This window comes from Falco biarmicus, chromosome W, assembly GCF_023638135.1.
Source record: "Falco biarmicus isolate bFalBia1 chromosome W, bFalBia1.pri, whole genome shotgun sequence".
NCBI lineage: Eukaryota > Metazoa > Chordata > Aves > Falconiformes > Falconidae > Falco > Falco biarmicus.
The window spans coordinates 22,884,381-22,908,976 of NC_079310.1; the positions used below are offsets into that span (position 1 = coordinate 22,884,381).

At 40.3% G+C, this 24,596-nt stretch overlaps 1 protein-coding gene across 21 annotated transcripts in view; it reads right to left on the reverse strand.

Annotated features, from left to right (window-relative positions):
• The window catches only part of LOC130141885 (erbin-like), a 123,967-nt gene that overhangs the window by 34,524 nt on the left and 64,847 nt on the right, over nt 1–24,596 (reverse strand). For 20 of the 21 annotated variants that reach the window (XM_056323158.1, XM_056323166.1, XM_056323163.1 and 17 more), the window contains 8 exons: nt 15,595–15,651; nt 6,963–7,026; nt 5,980–6,054; nt 4,530–4,674; nt 3,810–3,882; nt 2,025–2,154; nt 1,559–1,674; nt 412–481 (listed from right to left, as the gene is read on the reverse strand). In XM_056323158.1, the coding sequence (XP_056179133.1) occupies nt 412–481; nt 1,559–1,674; nt 2,025–2,154; nt 3,810–3,882; nt 4,530–4,674; nt 5,980–6,054; nt 6,963–7,026; nt 15,595–15,651 (730 nt within the window). The remainder of the gene's footprint in view (nt 1–411; nt 482–1,558; nt 1,675–2,024; nt 2,155–3,809; nt 3,883–4,529; nt 4,675–5,979; nt 6,055–6,962; nt 7,027–15,594; nt 15,652–24,596) is intronic. The other variant, XM_056323169.1, reaches the window with a different exon arrangement.

A 24,596-nucleotide genomic window follows, 5' to 3' on the forward strand; every position in this document is an offset into this window, starting at 1 on the left:
ATCTGTGGAAGAAACAGCATGCTACACATTCAAGTACTAGCTTATCAAGCATTACCTTTCCTGTGTAAACAAGTCTGAATTAAGAAAAAACAAAAACCAAAAAAATCCAACATCAGTTAAATTGCATTTCTTAATGGCACAGAACTTTGCCAGAAATATGCAAGTCTCCAAAGTCAGGTAGGCTCAGTGTTGTTTGTTTCAGGAGAACTGACACAGCAATAATGTCAAGGAAGTATTGATGTATATACACAGTACTACATCTTATTAAATAATAATTATTATTTAATTAAATAAAATAATTATTTAATAATATTATTTAATAATATGCATTATTAAATAATAACAGATGGCTCCGTTCTTGTCAATTCCATTAAGAATAAGGTCAACATCATTAATTTTTAAAAACTTAACCTGATTGTCTGATAGCCACATAGCAGTAAGCTGTTGCAGTTTTGTAAAGGTGAATGGCAAATTCTTCAGTCTGTAAATCATAGCAAGAAGAGTTTATGTAAGTACACTTATCATTAAATACTGTTAAGAAAAAATGCTGCATTAGCCTGTAAAATGTTTAAAGACATTTACAGACATAGTTAAATAAAAAAACTATTGACAGTTGAAAGTTAACAGCTTTTATTATAGATTCAAAGCTATACTCAGAAAAAAAACCCAAACCACATTTCTGATCAGTTTAGCAAGCAGATTAAAAAAAATGAAACTTGAAGACACTGACAGTGACTTAAATACAATTTTGAAGACAATCATTGTCATTATGTGTATATTAACTATCCAACTTAAAATCAAGACTATTTTCATACTTGAATCTGAATCCTCAGCATTTTTATCTTTCAATACACATGCACTCCAATTAAGAAAAAAGTGCTACACCTGAAAAAAGTGCCGTTTTCCCCCAAGAAACATATATAAGAATGGAGTTGCCCTGATAAATGAAAGCAGTGGCATTAATGGATAATCAGGCTATAGATGGAGTACAGAGAAGCTGGATTGGCAAAACAGGATGGAGAGTTCAGACTTATCTCTCCCAATACATTGAAATTCTACAAATTGGCAATTCCCAAAAGAGAAATGGTTTGTCAGTTTTTAATTACTAGCTCTAATAAAACACAACTCTTTTTTCCCCCTTCTCCAGCATACTCAAGTGTTTTACATACAGTATACCATGATATTGTTTTGTGTCTTCTAAATGCAATACAGGAAGCTATATATTTTTAAGTAAGAATCAAAGTTTTTTATGAAAATAACCAATCAAATTCCCTAAAAAATACATGCTAACAATCATCAATGTTTTGAAGCTGTACTTCAATGCATGTGCTTAAGTAATTAAAATGAATACAGCTTAATACTATGGAACAGCAAGATCTAGAATACAACAATAATATATTAAATACATGCATCTCAGCTTCTAAGCTGTGGGTGAGATAAGGAAGATAGCACAATATACCTCTACTTACATTTTGGGGATAGACATCAGTTACAAGACACTATATGCAATGATATTGCATTTTACACAACTTCTATTTGAATTAATGTATTCACAAACCTATTGTCACTCAAATTGATGACTTTTAATTTCTGCATATCACCCACTTCTTCAGGGAGAAATTCAAGCTTATTAGAATGTAGAAACAACACTGTTAAATGCTTCCAGTTTCCAATCTGAAAAAAAAAAGAAAAAGAAAAAAAAAAAAAAGAATTCATCTTCACAACTCTACACAAATTTTTACTGTTTTAAAACAACTAGTATTACTGATATTTTTACTTGTAAAGCACAATTTTGATTTATTTTTACATATTAAATCTTCTTTTAGTTTCAATACACTAGCAACAAATTTCTACTTTTGCTTAAAAAAAAATCAGAATTTAATTAAAGTTTGTATATTTGTATACCCTTGCTTTTAAAAACACATACAGAAAATCTACTCAAGAATTATTAACTTATCCAAAAGTTTTACAGACTATATAGTTTAAGATACATCAAAATGTTAGTTTTGTAACTGAATACATACCTCTGATGGCAGCTGTGTTAAAAAGTTATGATCTGCAGCAAATGTCCTTATGTTAGAAAGTTGCCCAACAGACGAAGGCAATGTTTCAATCTCATTGAAACTACAGTCCAGTTCCTCTAATGATAGTAACCTGAAGAAAGAAAAAGAAAAAATTACTCCTCTATACAGGTTAATTCATCCAACATTAATTTAATACTTTAAGTTTAAATGAGGTTAATACCACTATCAATTACAAATCTCAAATTAAATACAAAATAAAACTCTGAAACCCAAGGGAATTCAAATCCATGAGAAATCCTTTACTAATTGCCTAAATTGTGTTTGGGTTTTGGGTGGGTTTTTTCGTTTGTTGGTTGGTGAGATTGCTTTTTGGTTTTAAAATCTCCTTCACACTATCCTCATAAGAGAGTTTTCAGCAAAATCAGGGGGGTCAGCAACATCAAATGTTTGTGTACTACATGAAAATGTGCTAGTGCAAGGAACTGAAAACATTCAGAGTGGGACAGATCATAGCCAAACAGTTGAGTGCAGTTTCTGAACAATAAAAGAATGCAAATAGTTAGACAGTGAACCTAAGACTTTGGCAGTAAAGAAGTATTTTGTAAATTCTGACAACAAAATGCAACCTACATTCATTATAATAGGAGAACAGAAATTGGAACAAATGCCCCTTATTTGCATAGCACTTAATTCTGAATCAATTATTTTTGCTGTCATTTGTGAGTTTCAAATTAAGTTGCTGAACACCAAATTAAACATTAAAAAATCCTGGTGATTAACAGGTGAAAATTCTCTTTATAATATAAAAAAGATAAATGTATGTGTTAAGATTCACTTTTTACAAGCTTTTTGATATCGGTTCAATCATTTGCAATATTTACCACAGCTATGTTACTGCCAAAACCCCCAGTCAGACAGCTGACTGCCTATTTAAATATCTTTTCTTTCACATTCAATTTTTCTATTATAAATTGGTGGCTGCATTAATGAGTGAGGAACATAGTGATATCAAATGATTAATAAAACTGAATGCATTGTTAGTAGATTGACTTTAAGACAATTAGAGTGAATAAGTTGTTAAGGGTTAATTCAGGTTACAAGCATTTTGTATGTCCTGCTAATCGCTTCTTAAAGCACCAGCAAAACCTTGTTTAGAAAAGGAACTTCACAAAGGAAACACTCCCACAAGATAGATGAGCTGATAGGAAGCTCATCATAAGCAAGGAGCTCAGCAAAACTAGGGGAAAAGTAATTCCGGCAGGGGGAGATCCAAAAAGAAGTTGAGATTGAGCATGCAGACAAATTAACATAGGAAATTAGAGAATTGCTTAACAAATAGGAAACGGAGTACTAAGTAATGAAGGAGTTGTGTAACTTGTACCCAATGAAAGCTGATGTCTTCGTTTGTTGAAATGTATAAGTAGTGTAAAATTTTGACAATCAGGGAGCTAGGCATTTGTGGGTTACCACCTAGCTCCCTACTTTGCACAAACTAGAATAAAGAATTAAGGAATACCTCGACTTGGTGTGCAAATTGACACTGCGCACCGGGTAATGAACCCGCCTATGGGAAAACAATAGGTCTTTTGCTATTAAATAATACATAAAGAACATAAAATTGAAAGCAAGTGCTTTTGTATCTTCCTTCTATTTCACAGTGTTTAAGACGTTAATATATAGAAAAAAATAAATCAAGTAGGTGTAAATACATTCAAAAGATAAGCCTCTATTACAGAAAAGTGTGCAGAAAGACAACGCAACCTTTTATTCAGGTGAAATACCTACCCTCCTATGGAGTCTGGCAAAGAAATTAATTGGTTTTCATCAATTTTAAGTGTTGTTACCTTCTTCAGGGAACCTGTAGTAAAATGAACAAGTAAATCAAAACAGGCACTTGTGTTCATTACATTTAGCTTTAAATTTAAATTAAGGGGGAAAAAAACCTATGGGCAAGGAACCACATCTTCTGCATTCCCTGGCATGCCTATGGTGCTATATATCTACTAAGGAAATAAGCAGACAAGCTTACAGAACTTATTTGACAGCTTACCATGGGCCAGCCATGGGTGGTGGAGGGATTTTTTTTACTCTCTTACAGTCAACAATTTCTCATCCATTTACAAACTACTGTATGAAGTCAAGAATGCTCCAAAACAAATATAAATGTTATTATTCAGCTACACATTACAGCTTTATCTAAAACAGAAACTTTAAATCAGGGGTCCTCAAACTACTGCCCGCGGGCCAGATACGGCCCCCCAGGGTCCTCAATCCGGCCCCTGGTATTTACAGAACCCCCCCGCCGGGGGTTGGGGGGGGGAAACCAAGCAGCCACAGATGACTGCCTGCCACTTCATCCGCGCGCCGGCCCCCTGGTTAAAACATTTGAGGACCCCTGCATTAAATCAATTGAAACTTCGATCTAAAATGCCATTTGTCTATTTTCAAGCATCCTGTGTTGAAATTATAAGCTTTTAAGAACATGAATTAACTGAAAATACAAACCAATAGACTTTGGCAGTTGCTGAAGTGAATTACTGGATAACAGTAGGTCTTGTAGGCTTCCACAACCTGAAATACCTTCTTCAACTACTTCAATGTTGTTTTTAGAAACATCCAAGTAGGTGAGTTGTTTCAAAGTTCCTATGAACTAAAAGCAAGAGAAAATAATGCATTCTAGGAAATAACAAGTTGAAAACAAAAAAAGCCAGGAGATTTGACAACAAACTGTCTCTCAAGTGTAATGTCACAGGAAAAGAGAAAGCCTATTTATAGTGCTAAAATACAATTTTATGCAAAACATCCAAACTTTGTAATGAAATATTTTGTACAGATACACACAGTTGATGTTTTTACACACACACAGATACACCACAGTTATTCTACAGGTGTCTCTAAAGTCAGTCGGCTGTAAATTCAACTGTTTGATCAGTTATCGTGAATCAAGTGACTGAAGCTTTAGAAGAAACTTCAGAGATGTAACACAGTGTAACATAAAGATATAATTAAGGCTCCAGTAAAGTCTTTTAATGCTTATTTTTGCCTTTTGTGTAAAACTGCATCCTACTTAACCTCAAAACCAACAATAATGAATCCTTAATTATACTAAACCGAAAAAACCAAGTCAAAATATATGCTTGCATTACATTTCCATATGAACCAAGAATAAGCTTAAAGATTTGTGCACACTACTAAAATCTTCACAGGGAAGATGCAGTCACTTTCACAAATACAGTTTTACTGTAGGATAGAAAGGTTTAATATATCCACTCAACTCTTCTTCAAAGAAGAATTAGCTGAAATGAGGAGACAATAGAGAAGACTACTGATCATGCAAGAAACCCTCACATCAAAAGACTGCTAGTGATTTAAAGTCTGAAAACTGACTGGCTGCTTCCCAAATACTAGTTTACTCAATCATAAACACAGTTTCACAAGTGCTGCAGTAACAGGTCATCCTGGACCTCATGTAATGGAGATGTCAGGAAAACCTGGTATAGTCAACAAAACATTTTCTCAGGAATGGCTATACTCCATGTATACACTGGCAAAAAATTCTTTACGGTCGTTGCTTGTTTTACAGCCGTGACCGGTAAAAATTCACACAACATATTTATCCTGTAAATTCCTGCTTGCTATCTAACACAAAATAATCCCTTTTTGGAAGGACCAGTCAACCCTAAATTTCATCCAAGATTTGATGTAGGACTTTTCCTAAATTTGAACATAATCTTTAGATGAGAGGATTATAACTTTCAATTAAAGAAAAGCTGTGTACTCATCTACCGTGATCAGTGACAATTTCTAAATATAGTCAAGCATTTAAGTGGCATTTAGCATTTTGGCTTTAAGTAACATTAAAATTATACAGCAACTTTAACATATATGATAGTTGACAAAGCAAATACCACTGTAAATTAAAATACTAAATGTTTAACACAGTAAAAAGATTTACCCCTGGAATAAGTGTTAGTCTATTACCATCCATCCAAAATTCCTTTAACCCACTCAGTTGTTCAAGTACTTCAGGCTGTAAAGGAAACAATTTTTAAAAACTTCATACAAAAATAGTGAAAGGCAAAAACAACTTCAATGATTCATCTATTGTAACTTTAAGTCATGTCTTATAGCTGTTATATATATTGCTTCATTGGGTCATCAAATAAAACCCAGACAATTCACTTTTAAAAATGTAAATACATACTAGATATACAAAAATCTTTTAAGAACTTGATTACAGCACTAAATAATCCTTACAGAAAGTGTTATTTGTACCCTACTGGTGGCACACAGAGGCTTGACTGTTATACAGCAGGTCAGTATGTTCCACTATACTTTATTTCAATTCCTTTATACAGGAAAGTACCTCTACAGCAGAGGGATGTTAAGTGATTATAAATGGAAGATGTATTTGTCTGACATCATGAATAGGAAACAAGCTGATCCGTGTTGAGGGAAAAATCTGAGCACCTCAACTGTAAATACTATTTTAAATAATATTCAAACCTATAATTAATATAGTTTCCTTTGGATCTAAATAGTTTGTACACACTAATAAAAGTAGGTTATGCACAGCTTATACAGAACTTGAAACATTAAATACATGATGACCAATAAGTGTTTAGAATTTATTATGTTAAATGATTATGTTTATAATAATTCAAACACATATTACCATTAACTTTTTACCAGTAATGCAGCCACACTATGCCACAGTGTTTTATTTTCAAATTGAGGAAGAACACATACTCATATCTATAAGAATATGCACGTCATTTTTATAACAGGCTCTATAAAGTAGTATAAGATATACATAATATTTGCTCAGTAGCAAAACTCTTAAAGCTGATTTTTACATTTTCATATTTATAAAAAATAGATTAAAGGATACAGAGATTTATAAAAGATACAAAGCCCTGTTACTTAGGCAAAACTCACCACTTCTGTGAATTCATTACTTCCTAAATCCAGTCTCTCCAGCTGAGTCAGTCTGGACATGGTTCTGCACAGGAAGGGGATTAACAAAGAATTAGATTTAAGAAAATGCCAATTACATCCAATCTTTCTGTATTCATACAAATATATTAATTTTATCAGTATGAAATACCGATGCCGTTCTGTTACTGATGTTGAAAGGACAGGGTTAAAGTTACAAAGTGAGCAATCATGCAAGACTCTGGAATGAACCTAACCTTGAAGAAGAACATCACAGAAAGCCCCAAGATAAGAAAGGCTGCAAAATCCTGCTTTGTAGTTACTGACTTAGATACATGTGCATGAATTTGGAACAGAGCTCAGATAAGAGTGAACCCTAACTAATCTTAGGTAATTATAATACTAAAATACACCCCCCTTTGTGAATAATGAGCATGCTAATTGGGGGACCTCCCTAAATGCTTTAATCACAAAGTTAAATGCATAAACATGAAAATGTATAATTATGGGTGGTAAAAGAAATTGTTATTCACCGGTCAGTTGTATCTTGCTACTATAAATATAAAGATTAATCAGAAAGAGGGTGTGCTGGCTGTGTTAGATGCCTGGCACCCAATTCTGCAGAACTGATATAAAAGCAAATATCTGTGTGTTGATTGGATTTTTTCACACTGGGTGAAGAACCCTCATTTTGGGACAACGTTACCGGACTGATATCTAAATAAGGTCAAATTTTCACACACTGTTCAACCAGGCACATGTTAATGAACACGGTGACTGCAAGCTATGCTGATGCGGCTTGGGCATTGCCAGGAATAACCGCGGCAGAGTTAACCGGCCCTAGGGAGCGCTAGCGATCAGCATGTGGTGTGGCAGTTTGCACCGGAGGGCCCTGCACCCTGCTTGTAGGCACAACCCAGGAAAGTGCTCTACGTTTATGCCATAATGGTGGCCACTTGCCTCAGAGTTAAAGCCAGTGTTTCTACAGAGAAAGCCCCTGAGATGTCTGATGCTTCTACCCAGATGGAACTGATAAGGAAGGAGACTTCAGTACAGGAGATAGGTTGCCATGAGTAACCAGACCCTTATCCTGGAGAAAAGGTAAGTACCTGCACCTAAGGTGTGCACAGGTTGATGATCTGTTATGTCAGGTGGCTGAGTTGCAAAAAACAGTTAAAAGGCTATGCAGTATTAGAGGGACTGAGACAGGAATAAATAGGTAGTTTTAGAACTATGCTTCTGTAGCGGACACCACAGAGCATGAGGCACCTTGGACCCTAGTGACCCACAAAAGCAGGACTCTGCTTCAGTCTTCATCCTCTTGCATCACAACCAGAAACAGATATGAAGCTTTAACAGCTATAGACACCCATGAGCAAGGTCTGCATGGAGAAACTACACACAACAAGGTTACTGCAAAAAGAAACGCCAAGTGCTTGTAGTGGGTGACTCTGTTAAGGGGCACTGAGGCACCCATCTGCCAGCCTGACAGGGAGTTGTGTGAGGTACAAAGCCTTGCAGGAGCTAAGATCCAAGATGTTGCCAAGAGGGAGCCACAACTTCTCAAGAGCATGGAGTACTATCCACTGCTACTCTTTCACGTGGGCACAAATGACACTGCAAGCCAGAACCTGGGCAGAACCAAGGAAGATTATAAAGCCCTGGCGGTGCAAGTGAAAAATTCTGGTGCACAGAGTATTTTTCTTCTATTTTACCAGTAAGAGGAAAGGGTGCAGCCAGAAATAGAGGTATAATGCACATCAGCTTCTGGCTTCATGATTGGTGCCATTTTGAGGGTTTTGGTTTCTATGACAAGAGGACATTCTTTGACTATAGCCCATTAGGGAGGGATGGAATCCATCTGTGTAGAAGACACAATGGAATCTTTAGCAACTGGTTGTCCAGCTTGGTGAGGTGGACTTTAAGCTGAAGGGGGGTGGGTGGGTGTGGGGGTGTGTGTCGGGGTGTGTGGGTGTGGGTGGGTGTGTGGGTGTGTGTGTGTGGGGGGGGTGGATGTGTGTGTGGGGGGGTGTGTGGGTGTGTGTGTGTGGGGGGTGTGTGTGTGGGGGGTGTGTGTGTGTCTGTGTCTGTGTCTGTGTGTGTGTGTACATACAAAGTGGCAATGCTCACACCACTGCATCCAACTGGGGAATAAGCCAGGGCAACCAGAGCAGTGATATATGTTCGATGGGTACCAGAAGACCAGCCACCTCAACGGTGTGTGTGGCTATGGTGGATCCACTTGCACCCCTCCTGGGAAACCTGCACGCTCAATTACCTCTCTGAAATGCCTGTACACCAATGAATGCAGCATGGGGAATAAACAGGGAGAATTAGAGATTTGTGCGTGGCCGCAAGGCCATGATCTCGCTGCAATTACAGAGGCATGGTGGGATAGCTCGCATGACTGGAATGCTGTCATAGATGGCTATGTACTTTTTTAGGAAAGACAGGCCAGCAAGGCAAGGTGGTGAAGTTGCTCTTTATGTGAGGGAGCAACTGGAATGTATCGAGCTCTGCCTAGGGGTGGATGCAGAACGAGTTGAGAGCTTATAGGTAAAGATTAAGGGGCAGGCCAACATGGGTGACACTGTTGTGGATGTTTGCTACAGGCCACCTGATCAGGAAGAGGAAGTCGATGAGGCCTTCTACAGACAATTGGAGGTAGCCTCACAATCACAGGCCCTGGCTCTCATGGGGGACTTCAACCACCCTGATAGCTGCCGGCAAGACAACACAGCTGGGCACACACAGTCCATGAGGTTCCTGCAGAGCACTGATAACTTTTTGACGCAGGTGGTGGAGGAGGAACCAAGAAAGCAAGGTGTGCTCCTGGACCTTGTACTCACAAACAAAGGAGGACTGGTTGGGGATGTGAAGGTTAGGGGCGGCCTTGGCTCCAGTGACCATGAGATGGTAGAGTTCAGGATCCTGCGTGGAGGAAGCAGGGCAATAAGTAGGACTGCAACCCTGGACTTCAGGAGAGCTAACTTTGGCCTCTTCAAGGACCTACTTGAAGGAATCCCATGGGTTAGGGCTCTGGAAGGTGGGAGGGTCCAAGAGAGCTGGCTCATATTCAAGCATCACTTCCTCCAAGCTCAAGATAGCTGGATGTCTATGAGTAAGAAATCAAGCAAAGGGGGCAGGCGGCCTGCATGGCTGAGCAAGGAGCTTCTGGCAAAATTCAAACAGAAGGAAGTTTATGGGATGTGGAAAAAGGGACAGGCCACTTGGGAGGAACGTAGGGATGTTGTCAGAACATGCAGGGAGGCAATGAGGAAGGCTAGGTCCGTTTGGAATTAAATCTGGCAAGAGATACCAAGGACAACACGAAGGGCTTCTTCAAGTACATCAGCAGGAAAAGGATGACTAGGGAAAATGTGGGCCCACTGCTGAACGAGGTGGGTGCCCTGTTGACAAAGGACACAGAGAAGGCAGACTTACTGAATGCCTTCTTTGCTTCAGTCTTCACTGCCTAGGCTGGCCCTCAGTTTTCCAGGACCCTGGAGGCAAAACAGGAAGTCTGGAGAATGGAAGACTTTCCCCTGGTCGAGGAGGATCATGTTAGAGATCACTTAAGCAAACTTGACACCCACAAATCCATTTGCTTCAATGGGATGCACCCCTGAGTGCTGAGGGAACTGGCAGATGTTATTGCCAAGCCATTCTCCATCATCTTTGAAAGGTCATGGAGGACAGGGGAGGTGCCTGAGGACTGGAGGAAAGCCAGTGTCACTCCAGTCTTCAAAAAGGGCAAGAAGGAGGACCCAGTCAGCCTCACCTCCATTCCTGGAAAGATGATGGAACAGCTCATCCTGGAGGTCATCTTGAAGCACGTGGAGGAAAAGAAGGTTATCAGGAGCAGTCAACATGGATTCACCAAGGGGAAATCATGCCTGTCCAACCTGATAGCCTTCTATAATGGAATGACTGGCTGGGTAGACGAGGGGAGAGTGGTGGATGTTGTCTACCTTGACCTCAGCAAGGCTTCTGACACTGTCTCATAGGTAAGCTCAGGAAGTGTGGGTTAGATGAGTGGACAGTGAGGTGCATTGAGAACCGGCTGAATGGCAGAGCTCAGAGGGTTGTGATCAGTGGCGCAGAGTCCAGCTGGAGGCCTGTAGCTACTGGTGTTCCCCAGGGGTCAGTACTGGGTCCAGTCCTGTTCAACTTGTTCATCGATGACCTGGATGGAGGGACTGAGTGTACCCTCAGCAAGTTTGCTGATGATACTAAACTGGGAGGAGTGGCTGATACACCAGAAGGTTGTGCTGTCATTCAGCGAGACCTGGACAGGCTAGAGAGTTGGGTGGAGAGGAACCTCATGAAGTTCAACAAAGGCAAGCGTAAGGTCCTGCACCTAGGGAGGAACAACCCCATGCACCAGTACAGGCTAGGAATTGACCTGCTAGAAGGCAGCTCTGTGGAGAAGGCCCTGGGAGTTCTGGTGGACAGCAAGTTGCCCATGAGCCAGCAGTGTGCCCTTGTGGCCAAGAAGGCCAATGGGATCCTGGGGTGCATTAGGAGGAGCGTGGCCAGCAGGTTGAGGGAGTTTTATCTTCCCCCTCTACTCTGCCCTGGTGAGGTCGCATCTGGAGTACTGTGTTCTGGGTTCCCCAGTTCAAGAGAGACAGGGAACTACTGGAGAGGGTCCAGCAAAGGGCTACAAAGACGATTAGGGGACTGGAACATCTCCCTTGTGAGGAAAGGCTGAGGGAGCTGGGCCTGTTTCGCCTGGAGAAAAGAAGACTGAGACGGGATCTTACCAATGTCTACAAATATCTTAAGGGCAAGTGTCAAGAGGATGGGGCCAGGCTCTTTTCAGTAGTGCCAAGCAACAGGGCAAGGGTCAATGGGCACAAACTGCAACATAGGAAGTTTCATCCGAATATGAGGAAAAGCTTCTTTACTTTGAGGGTGCCAGAGCACTGGAACAGGCTGCCCGGAGAGGCTGTGGTGTCTCCTTCTCTGGAGACATTCAAAACCTGCCTGGATGCAACTCTGTGCAACCTGCTCTAGGAGAACCTGCTTTAGCAGGAGGGTTAGACTAGATGATCTGCAGAGGTCCCTTCCAACCCTGACCATTCTGTGATTCTATGACTGTCACACAGAGTACACTGCAAGACATGTACAGATTAATTTACAAAAAGCTAAAGATCACTAGAGTCATCCTTATTATGATAAATAGTAACTCTGAAGTTACTTTTCTTTTGAATGCCTTTCACCTCCAGTCATAATCAGCTTTTTCAGTAGCCACAGGCTCATTAACTACATGTTTTTCTCCTAAATAAAGACCACTACCTAATGATTAGATAAAACAGAAGAGACCGCTGTTGAATCACAATAACCACCAATGCCTTTCTCCCTCTCCAGGCTGCTGACAAAGTTGTTTCCATATGATATGGTCTGGAATCCTAATTATTCCTCAGGTCCTACAACAAATCAGATGACTAAATTTGATTTCATGACACATCAATAGGGCAAAGATTAAATCAGTGACTGAAATAAAGTAAAATCCATTCTTTCAAGCTGTGTTTTGGCAATTTTCTCTCTCTCTCTCTCTAATATCTCTTTGGTTTTCTGTATTGTTTAAGAGCAACTATACCTTCAGACAAAATGCAAACAAAGCTTTTCATACAGTGAAAATGTAAAACAAGAAAAGTCAATGCTAAAGAAAGAGGAATACAGGACTGGAAAGAAAAATTTACTAGATCGCTGAGTTACACCTATTTCTATCTCTGCCACAGCATTATGTAATCCCTTTCATAAACTAAAAAAATTGTTTCATAATCCATATTATTGAATTTGCTGTCAAATCAATCCAACACTAACAGAACAGGTAGTTTAAATTATGCCTCAGATTCTGATGCTGTAAATAGTCAAATTCACTAAGGGTAACAATACCACTTACTTCAAGTAGCATAAAATTCAAGAGGTGTGAGTGATAGGCAAGATAAGTCCCTGAATCATTGCAATTACACCTTCAAATAACTTGCTCCTTTCTAAAAAGGTTACTCTATTGACAATTAGCCAACAGACAGAAGCTTAAAAAAATAATCAATGAGATACCTTTTTATATTTGCATCAGACCATTTTCCCAACTTCCAGCTAAGGTCTCTAAAACAATCTCTGCATATTTTTGCTTTCCTTTCAGCAGAAATATTTTTATTAAGATGGTTTGCATTATAATACTGTCAGTTTTGCATTCTCTAGCTGTGGATAAGCTCCAATCAAAATTATGCATTTGGCACAAAGCAAGGTTCATTTAGTGTGTTGGCATTAATTACCCATTTTTATTAACAGTCTTTCAAGTGCTTTATGCTTTAGTGTTAAAAATTATGTGCATGTTTAATTCAGCAAGAGAGCTAGCTGATTTTGTAGAAGTTTATCCAAATATACCTCTCATTACAAATAAGAAAAGTAGCAGCTAAAAGTATGAAAATATTATGAAGGAGAGAAAGACAGGGAAAATATTGGTATTCTATAGCAAAAATATTAGCACGCACTGCTACATCTTATTAGCTTCAAAACCTTCCCTTTGGATTTTCTACACTATCTAAACTGTAAATCAGGTTCCTTTTAAAACACATACTCAGGTTTGGGAAACTGTAAGTTCAAATTTCCCATTGGCTTCTGTTCTGACATAATAAAGGCAGGCAACAGATGCCTTTGTTGGCCAGGTCAACTGCTACACAGTTGTATCATCCTGAAAGGCAGATTCACGTCTTGCATGCTATGGACACCACAATATTTTTTTTCTCTCCAGTGTACATCATACATAATCGATATATTTTTCCAGTGCCTCACTGTAGCAAAATGCATATTAATGTGTTTGAATCAATACATTTAAAAAGCAGTCTCAAAAGCTTTAATTTCCCCTAATTGAACCACAAGAGTACCAGAAGAGAATAATAAAGGTGGCAGCTCAGCATGTACTGTATGTAGATCGTTATGGAGGTGCTGCAGAGGACATCATCATGACAGCTGCTGTTTAGTTTTTAAGCAAGGATGAAACCCCTGAAATCAACAAAAAATTTTCCAGCAACTTCAATGGAAGTGTTTGGCTTAAATACATTACAGCATTTGTTTAAGTGTCTCTTATCACTACAAGAGACCTCCATAAACTACTCTTTTTAAAATACTGCATGCAATTAATGCTATTAGTGTTAATTGTGGCAATTAAGGTCAGAGTAATTTTATAAATTTTAATTATTGCTACTGTTTCACAGTTGGGAGTAACTTAATTTACAGAGCTTCTACCCAAATTACATGTCCTCTAATTTTTTCTACTGAAAAAAAGAAGGATAGAGAGTATTTATATAACATGAATGAGTAGAATATTTAATACTTGGAAGATTTAAATTCACGCATTCTGACGTTATACATTTCATTCCAGATGCGAGTTTTGGCATTTTTATGCACCACAGTATGGTATCTAGGCACATAAAAAAGGAATTCCAATGGAACATACCCCTTGTTCATGTCTTAGGCACATAGTTAGCTAGAGTCACTAGAAAAGTTGGCTGTTGTACTTAAAGGGCTGGCAACTCACACTTCAGCCTACTGCATGGAAGTCTCTGCTAGCATATGAGCTGGACAGAAGAAATATTCAATTGATAGGACTCCTCTTTTCCACCAAAACATCTGAAACCAATACCTCTCTTTACCAGTGTCTGTTGCCAGAGGAGGACTCCTTTCATTGCACACTACAACATATTCAGGACTCTACAGCTAGTTATTCACATCCCATCTTTGGGATCTCTGTTTCTCTCTTCACTGATCTTTTATACCTCTGATAACCCGCTTAGACCTCCAGGGTCCAAGTCAGAAAATTCAGAGCATTGCTCTAGCTCACAGAAAGTTGCAGGAACTGCAACACCATCAACCTGGGTTTCTTTGATGAAGCAAGTGAGAGTTGCAAGGCAGGGCTTAGAAAGGTGTTAGATTTTAAAAGATAAGTACAATTGCATTTACTGTTAAAAGAAACACTATAACAATTTCCATAACTATTTGACACAATTACAGAAAACATGGCTGACTAATATGCTTTCATTATGTTAAACAAGCCTGTTGCCTTATAAAATACACACTGCATAACAGACTGCAACACAGGAGTTTTTACTTTCTTCAGCAGTGAAGTATATTAAACAGGAAAAAAACTGTTCACATCACGTGAATCTTATTCCCTCAGTCATTCTGAGCAAGCATCTCAAACTCCAGATTTGATTTAGAGATAATGCCTAAGTTTCAGGCACTCAGCCATCAGAACAGTACTCAGACAGGCATCTGAGCACCAATACAATGCTGTGTGCAAAAAGCATCAGACACCTCAGAATGATCATCCTGAAGTGCTTACAGGCTGACTTAAAAGCCTGATAGGTGGGTCAGAAATACAGAGCTGGAGAGGGACAGAAAATTTTCAAAAATCTCTGAATAGGCAAACAACTGAATAGGAAGACCAGGGAGCCTGAAAAGAGATATAATTTCAGCAGTATGAGGGGAAAGTTCCTAGCTTAGTCCAATACTTAGCTACACATTTTAAGCCGTGACCTACTTTTCGATATGCACTACATTATTAGTATAACTACAGAAAAACTCTTCCAAAGTATTTTAAATAAATTTCATACATACTTACTTTGGCAATATTTTTAACTGGTTTTCTCTAAGTTCCAATATCTGTAGTTTAGTTAATCTGTAACAGAAAGGCATAACAATTTATCACAATATACTGTATTCGCAAAATATGACAAACAGAATGGACAACCTTCTCTAGAAGGGAAGAATAGTAGTCCTTTCTCTTTGGAGACTGCAGATGATGCTTTTTATAGTCCTAATGATGAACTTAAAACATCAACAGCAGAACTGTAGCTCTTGGCCGCTTTTGGTATTAGATCATCCCCATTACCAGCTCAGATTAGGGGAAGCCTCTGAAAAGGTAAATAGTTCAACAACCCTGGAGAACAAGGAAGAAGATCTGCCTAATAAGATACCAATTCTTAACATTAAGAAGAAATTATTCACCACCACCACCTTTCTGATGTATCGCACAACTCTGGATACCTGCTCAGCTTCTTTTTTTTTGTAGTAGGGATCTTTTTGAACACTGGTCTAAAAATAAAGTAGCACATTCAATCAACTCCAAACCCCTTTATTTTGAGAAGGCTTCAACATTCAAACACTGCATTAGGCTCCAGTTGGTGTTTTACATTGGTGACAGGGAAAATAGCTAGACAGTTTGTAGTTTCTCTTCACAACGTGTATGCAGCCAAATTTCTCAGTTGAAAGCAGTAGAAGCAAATCTCCATTCATATGCTAAACTACACATATGTATGCTCACACTTCGTTGACTTTAGCCAGAACTCACTGTACTACACTTCTAATAAGCTAATTCTGTAAACTTAAAGACTGCCTTTGGTGACAGAAAGGTTCATAGCTTTGTGACCTTGTTTCATGTTCTACTCACTCCAGCTAACCCTAAGAGATTGGAGATACAAGTATCCAAGTTCTTATGTGTAGAGCTACACAGAGGCTACTAGGGAAACATTTTCAACCTGTCCTGGCTGGGAGATTCAGGCTATATCTAAACTAGTAATTTTCTTGCAGTAGTTGATGAGAAATATTGGCCTGAAGCAGTTGTCACCTCTTTCATTATGACTGGGAGAGTTAATTCAAGTTTAATATAATAGTACACATGAAATAGCCTAGCTGCTCTTTAAATTGCTGGTGTAAATGCCCATGCTAAGCATCTTGAATTGCTATAATGGAACTGAAAAAACTGGGGTTTAATTCAGAAAAGAAATACAGACAGATAATTAGTCTGCCTATACTAAAGGATAAATAAAAGTCATAGTGACAGAATGTATATTTCCTCTGCCATTCTATCACAAAGATTTGTTATACTCATATGGAAACATTTCATTTCTCAACTGTAAAAACCCATAACCACAGAAATATGTATACATCACCTAAACACAAAGATATAAGGGAATATTATTCAACTTTAAGTATACCTGGTATAATGGTCTCAACAAAATTACTGTTGTAGGACTGTTATTTTATGTAACCAACTTAGGTTGCTTTTAAAATGTAGCTCAACTTTTATTTAAAACAAAATCTCTACATGAACACTTTGCCAGAATAATATCAATATTCTTCCTAAATCTGATTTCCTTAATTATACAATCTGTAAAACTGTAGAAGAAATATATAGCAGGTATACTTAGAAACTCACTGTTCAACAGCAGTCATTCCTTGGAAAGCTAAAAATATTCCAGAGAGAGATATTCTTTATTTTTCACCTCCCTTGAAGTTTTGCTAATGCAGAAATATTTTTAAAAAAATCATAACTAAAATATAAAGGCAACAGGACTGAAACACATACATCCTATAGCAGGTTGCATTTTGCAAAAGTTTCAGCAAAATTGCATATATTTAACTAAATTCAGCCCCAAATTTGATCATCATTGTACATTTATGTACAAAGATATCCCAAAGTAGATACTACTAAAAATATCTACCACTGCAAATACTACTGGCAAACTGTTGAGAAACAAGATTAAAAGTAAATTCATTGCAACATCACAGTAAAAAGTCTCTGGAAGCAATACCTCACTAAAGGCAAGATTCTCAAAGTTCTTAAAATTTCACTGAAGATAAACTCTTTGCTTATCTTAAACATCCATCAGTAAATAATGTTTCCCATTTAAAGCCCTGTCTCAACATTAGCATGCAGTGAGCTTAAAGTTTAGAATGCTCTGCTTATATATTTGTATATGTAAATGCAAATATACATGATGCATTTAGATACAGTAGATACAGCTTGCTTAGGTAAGCACAAGCAATTCTCAGACTTCTGTGCAATGGCATAAAGGCTAATTCTAGGATCTGGGCCAATATTAATACATTCAAATTAGAATTTGGGAGTAGAAGAAAAAAATAATCAATCAAACAAAAAAACCCCAACCCACACTTTATCACCTCAGAATTTCAAAGGAATTGGCATATTTAGTCAAAAAGTCTGGTGATTTTTAATAAGTCTAACAGGTTGGACTGGTACAACAGCACTGAAGGACAGCAAGTATGTAATGCTCATAAAGAAGGGAAAAAAATATTGAATAACCACAACCACAAAATTATGCAAAGCTTTAGCACAAATTTTGAAGGAGAGAACAAAACATGGAGGTAAATGTAATAAAATGCTGCATGTATATACTAAAAGTAGTTTGCATTACACAAAGTTTTCTTTCCTAAGCAACAGGCTGAATATTACTAATAGAGGTGCTCAAAGACCCATTTTGGGACTATCCTAAACAATATTTTTTAACAGCAACTTTAAAGGACAGAAAAATGTTTAAGTTGGTTGATGCCATAGAGGACAGTCACAGACAATACAGTGAATTATTAGGACACTAGGGGAAAAAACTGTAAAACCTTAAGGACTGAAAAATATAGAAAAGGGTCAAGATGTCACAGTACTAAGTCAAGTACTTATGATTTCCTTGTAGAGTCATCAGTCATTTCTAACTGAGCTGTCCAATGCATTAGTCAATTGTGGGAAATGACACAAGGCAGCTGCAAAAAGGGCTAGTGGAACACTAGACTATAACCGGAGACATTTCCAAGAGAAACAAGAAGATAAACATGACATTGTACAAGCCATGAAGAGATCTCAATTTGAATTCTAAATATAGCTACAAACAATGCCATCCGAAGAAAAAAAATAATTAAAATTACAAGTAGTTCCAAGATCTATTAATATGACCAGGCACAAAGGAAAACCTGCCATACCAGAGGGAAACAATTTTGTTTAGTCTAACAAAAAGAAGTATATGGTAACACTATAAAAACAGTAGGTGAGAGAATGAGGGACAACACTTATGAGGACAGCAATTAAACTGTGGAACAAATGAATATAAACGGTCAGAGAGTAACTGATGTGGGAAACCAGGTTTCTAACCTGAACTAGTGGAACAGAGACCGTGACACATGGACCAGAAAACTAGCTACCTTCAATATAGCATTGGCTTAGTTTTTAAGAGGCATTATTGCCTATACTTGCCAGTAAAAGCAGGCAACAGAACTCAGTTACTTCATGCGTTCCCATCAAATGAAGAGAAACAGCTATAAAGCTATATACAAAACAACTGATGCACCAAAGTGAAAGAAGCTGAAGGCTTGTCCTGGATGGGAATAATTAACAATGCACTAAATGTCTCAAAAGCTTCTACCAGAGTTAATTCTCATATTCCAAAGTACAAGCTGTATATCAGACCATTTGCACTAGCAAGTGTTTATACTTAGTTTTAAAGCTGCTGGGGTGCCAGAGCAGTCTGATCACTTAGAAAAACAAAAGTAGTCAAAGGGATCTGAACCTTACTTTGAATTGACATGTTACCAAATTCATTGTTTTCTAATATATTTGATCTAAACATTATCTTCCTATACAATAGTATTTATTTTGTGCATTACTGTACCATTAAGCAGGTAAACTTATATAAATACCTTGAATTAATTTAAAAACTGATAAGAAAAGTCTTAATTTCAGGTTCATTCTCCTGGCTAAAAGCTAGGATGCTGCAAGTCACTATTTCTGTTTAAAAAAACACGGCTGAATACTTCATAGCTATTAAAGAGAAACACTACACTAGAGAACTGGCTTTCAAGTTGCCTTCATTAACTAATTTATTCTTAAGCAGTTAGTAATATAATGACTCCACCATTTACCTAGCCATTAAGCAAGAGAGAACAGGACAGTGAAGAACAAAAAAACTATAAGTAATGAGGATTTTTAAAACTGCATGTAAGATTAACTTCTTTGAAGACCAGCTGTGTGTATTGGCTCTGGCTGAGATGGAGCTAATTCTCCCCACAGCAGCCCTCACAGTGCTGTGCTTTGTATTGGTAGCCAGAAAGGTGGTGATAACACACCAGTGTTTTGGCTACTGCTGAGCAGTGCTCCCACAGCATCAAGGCTGTCCCTCCAACCTTTCCCCCTCACCAGTAGGCTGGGGGTGGCAAGATCTTGGGAGGGGACACAGCCAGGACAGCTGACCCAAAGTGACCAATGGGATATTCCATACCCCATGACACCTGATCAGCAATAAAAGGTAAGAGAAAGGAGGGGGGGGGGGGGGGGAGGGGGGGGGAAAGTGGGATTAATTATTGAGGCATTTCTCTTCTGAAGCAACTGCTATGCGTTCCCAGGAAGTGGGTGGACATCGCCTGCTGATGGGAAGCAGAGAATAATTTATTTTTGTTTTCCTTTGCTTTGGTGCACGGCCTTTGCTATTGCTTTATTAAACTGCTTTTATCTTGACCCATGAGTTCTTTTCCATCTTATTTTCTCCCTCCCCTGTCCTGCTGAGGAGGGGAGTGACAGAGCAGCTTGGTGGGCACTTGGCAGCCAGCCAAGGTCAACCCACCACAGTCCTTTTTGGCACCTAACATGGGGCACAAGACAGCAGCAGTTTTGTATTGTGTGCTATAGCTATAGTAATCATTAAGTGGCAAGCTTCTGTGTGGGTCATGGAGTTTGCTGGCTGCCCTGCTTGTCTATTTTGCTGAGCTTGCGAACATGCTAGTACAAACAATGGCTGTGTGCTTCTTTGCCTTGGCATTGATGGCCTTACTGTGCTGGGGGAGGTATCTCGTGGAGAGGATGATGGAACACATCCTCCCGCTCTTCCTACCTGGCATCTCTGTGGGTGGTGTTATTACACAGGCTCCTGAGGTCCTTGTTCACCCTTACGTGAGCTGTTTAATACTAATTAACACAGTTGGCATACTATGGGGTTTGTGGAATCTGATGTCACCCTGGTGTAAGAGGAGACAACTTTTGGGTGAGGCAATACTGAAATGTGCCTCGAGGTGGCCAGTCCCTGGGTGGCAGGGTGTGTGGAAGGATTTGGGGAGGTATGTAGGACAGTTATCACCTCCCATAGCCTGGGACTTTACACCTGAACACGCAAGCAACCCTGGCAAACTGACACGCCACCTGATAGAAGGGTGCTTTGCCTGCCCCAATGAAAACCAGCAGCTTCTGGCACTGTACTGGGGCCTGACCTGTGCCTATTGAGCCACAGTTCAGTACTCTCAGAAGACTGTGGTTAAGGCACGGACCCAAACCACCTCTGAGAACACGTTGACTGAGACTGGGGTGCAAGCTACATCTGAGGACATGATAGTAGAGCTAGGGACCCAAACTGCATTTGAGGACACCATGGTTGAGGTAGGGACCCAAACAACAACAACTAGAGTAATTGCCCCCAGTAGTGAAAAAGAAACAGTGGACAAGGAGAACAACAGGTCCATATCATCGATTACTAAGGGAGGAGGAAGAAGAGGAAAGGTTTGATCAGGAAGCCAGTCCTTCGGCAGAGAACTGGGAGGAATGAGTGAGATAATTTAGGCAGGAAGCAGAAACTGCCCGGTCCCTGACCTCATCGGAACTTTGAAACATGTAGAAGATGTCCACAGCCGCCAGCCAGGTGAGAGGATTGCTGTCTGGCTGCTCCGGTGCTGGGATAGCGGGGCCGACAGTCAGCAACTGGAAGGTAAGGAAGCCCAACAGCTGGGATCCCTTGCTAGAAACCAGGGTACTGAGAGAGAAGTTGGAAAAGAGGCCGCAATTTGCAGTCTCTGGAGACAGCTCCTCTCAAGTGTGAGGGCAAGATATCCTTTCAAGGAAGATCTTGTGAACTCCCCAGGAAAGGGGACTACCTCAGACAAAGGTATCCAGTACCTGAGAGAATGAGCGGTGCTGGAAGTCATTTACGGTGATCTAGACAATGATGAGGTCTCCAGAAATCCAGATTACATCCTGTGCATACAGGCCATGTGGAGGAAGGGGGGTCCAAAATGCCCAGATACAGATGCACCAATTGTGGAGAAAGTGTCTTCTTGGCTCCAAAACTTTGAAGAAAATCTCTGTCCCTCCTCATCCCTATGGGCCAGCACCTCAGCTGTCAGGGGCACCCCAAGAAATCAGTCCCCTCCTGCCCCGGTCAGAGGGAATGGGAGACCCAGGCGCATGCTGCGTGGCGCACAATGGTTCTTCCAGTGTGACCGGGGGGAGGACATGAAGGAGTGGGATGGTGAACCCACCTTTAAGCTGGAAGCTCATGTACGCTAACTGAGAGGGAAGACAGCTGTTAGGAAGGGGTCACCCAAGACGGCTGTCAGCATAGTGGCTGTAGAGACACAAGAAGGCAATCAGCAATATCTCCCAGACACGGAAGAACTGAGATCACCTCCCTTGATCCTGACAAGGGGACTTCTTGTCTGGCACTGCAAGGGTCAGACAGTGAATACTGTGACCAGGAACAGAGGGCCCCTGCCTCGGGCCAGGAGGAGGAAAGGAATGGCTGGGTATACTGGATCGTGTGGATTTGATGGCCTGGCACATCAGACCCACAGAAGTATAAGGCTTTGGTAGACGCTGGTGCACAGTGTATGCTGGTGCCATCAGGGTATAGGGGCACAGAACCCCTCTGGATCCCTGGAGAGACAGGGGGATGCCAAGAATTGTCTGTATTGGAGGCTGAAGTGAGCTTATAAGGGGACAAATGGCAAAAACACTCTACTGTGAGTGGTCCAGAGGCTGCTTGTATCCTTGGCATAGACTACCTCAGCGGAGGGTACTTTAAGGACCCAAGGTGGTACCAATGGGCTTTTGGTGTAGCTACTGTGAATACAGAGAAGGTCAAACAGCTATCTACCCTGCCTGGCTTCTCAGAAGATTCCTTTGTTGTGGGGCTGCTGCAAGCTGAAGAACAACAGGTGCAAATCGCTACTAGGACGGTGTACCAGTGGCAATATCACACAAACCAAGACTCCCTGGCTCCCATCCATGAGCTAAGGAGAGTGATCAGCAAGACTCACTCACCTGAACAAAGTCACACCACCACTGAGTGCTACTGTACCAGACATGTTAGAGCTCCAATACAAAGTGGAGTCGAATACAGCCAAGTGGTATGCTACATTTGACATTGCTAATGCGTTTTTCTCAATCCCTTTGGCAGCAGAGTACAGGCCACAGATTGCTTTCACATGGAGGGGTGTCCAACACACCTGGAATCGGCTGCCCCAGGGGTGGAAGCACAGCCCTACCATTGGTCATGGACTAATCCAAACTGCACTGGAAAAGGGTGATGCCCCTGAACATCTACAATACATCGATGACATCATTGTGTGGGGCAACAAGGCAGAAAAAGTGTTCGAGAAGGGAAAAAGAGTGATTCAGGTTCTTCTGAAAGCTGGTTTCGCCACAAAGAAAAGCAAGGTCAGGGGACCTGCACAGGAGATTCAGTTCTTGGCTATAAAATAGCAGGATGGATGCCATCATGTACCTCTGGATGTGGTCAACAAGATAGCAACTATGTCTCCACCAGCTAACAAGAAGGAAAAACAAGCTTTCATAGGCCTTGTGGGGTTCTGGAGAATGCACGTTCCAGGTGAAAGTCAGTTTGTGAGCCCTCTCTATCGAGTAACCTGGAAGAAGCACTATTTTGAGTGAGGCCCTGAGCAACAACAAGCCTTTGAGCAGATCACACAGGAAATAGCTCGTACAGTAGCTCTTGGGCCTGTCTGGACAGGACCAACTGTGAAAAATATACTCTACACTGCAACTGGGGAGCATGGTCTCACCTGGAGCCTCTGGCAGGAAACATCAGGAGAAACCCAAGGTCGACCATTATGGTTTTGGGGCCAGGGGTGTTGAGAATCAGAAGCCCACTACACCCTGACTGAAAAAGAGACACTAGCAGCATGTGAGGGCATTTGAGCTGCTTCAGAAGTTGTTGGTACAGAAGTGCATCTCCTTTTGGCACCGCAGATGACTGTGCTACACTGGACGTTCAAAGGAAACATCCTCTCTACACATCACACATCTAGCACTACATGGAGTAAGCGGGTAGTGTTGATTATGCGGCAAGCTTGACTGGGGAAACCCAACCGCCCAGGAATTTTGGAAGACACCATGGACTGGCCCGGGGGCAGAGATTTTGGAGCACTGCCTGAGGAGGTGGCTTGTGCCCAAGAGGCATCACCATAGAATGAGTTATCAGAAGATGAAAGGTGTTATGCTTTGTTTACTGATGGATCCTGTCTTGTGGTAGGAAACTACAGAAGTGGAAAGCTGCTGTGTGGAGTCCCACGTGACAAGTCATTGAGGCCACTGAAGAAGATGCGTCAAGCCAGTTCACAGAAGTGAAAGCCATCCAACTAGCCCTAGAGATTGCTGAATGAGAAAAGTGGCCAGTACTCTATCGCTATACTGACTCCTGGATGGTGGGTAATGCCCTATGGGGGTGGCTACAGCAGTGGAAGAAGAATACTTGTCAGCACAGGGGTAAACCCATCTGGGCTGCTGCACTGTGGCAGGACATTGCTGCCTGGATAGAAAACATGGCTCTAAAGGTATGTCATGTAGATGCTCACATGCCCAAATGCCGTGCCACTGAAGAACATCACCACCATGAACAGGTAGACAAGGCTGCCAAAACTGAAGTAGCCCAGGTGGACCTGGACTGGGAGTGTAAGGGTGAGCTATTTGTAGATTGATGGGCCCATGAAACATTGGGACATCTAGGGAGAGATGCAACATACAGATGGGCTTGTGATCGAGCAGTGGACCTGACC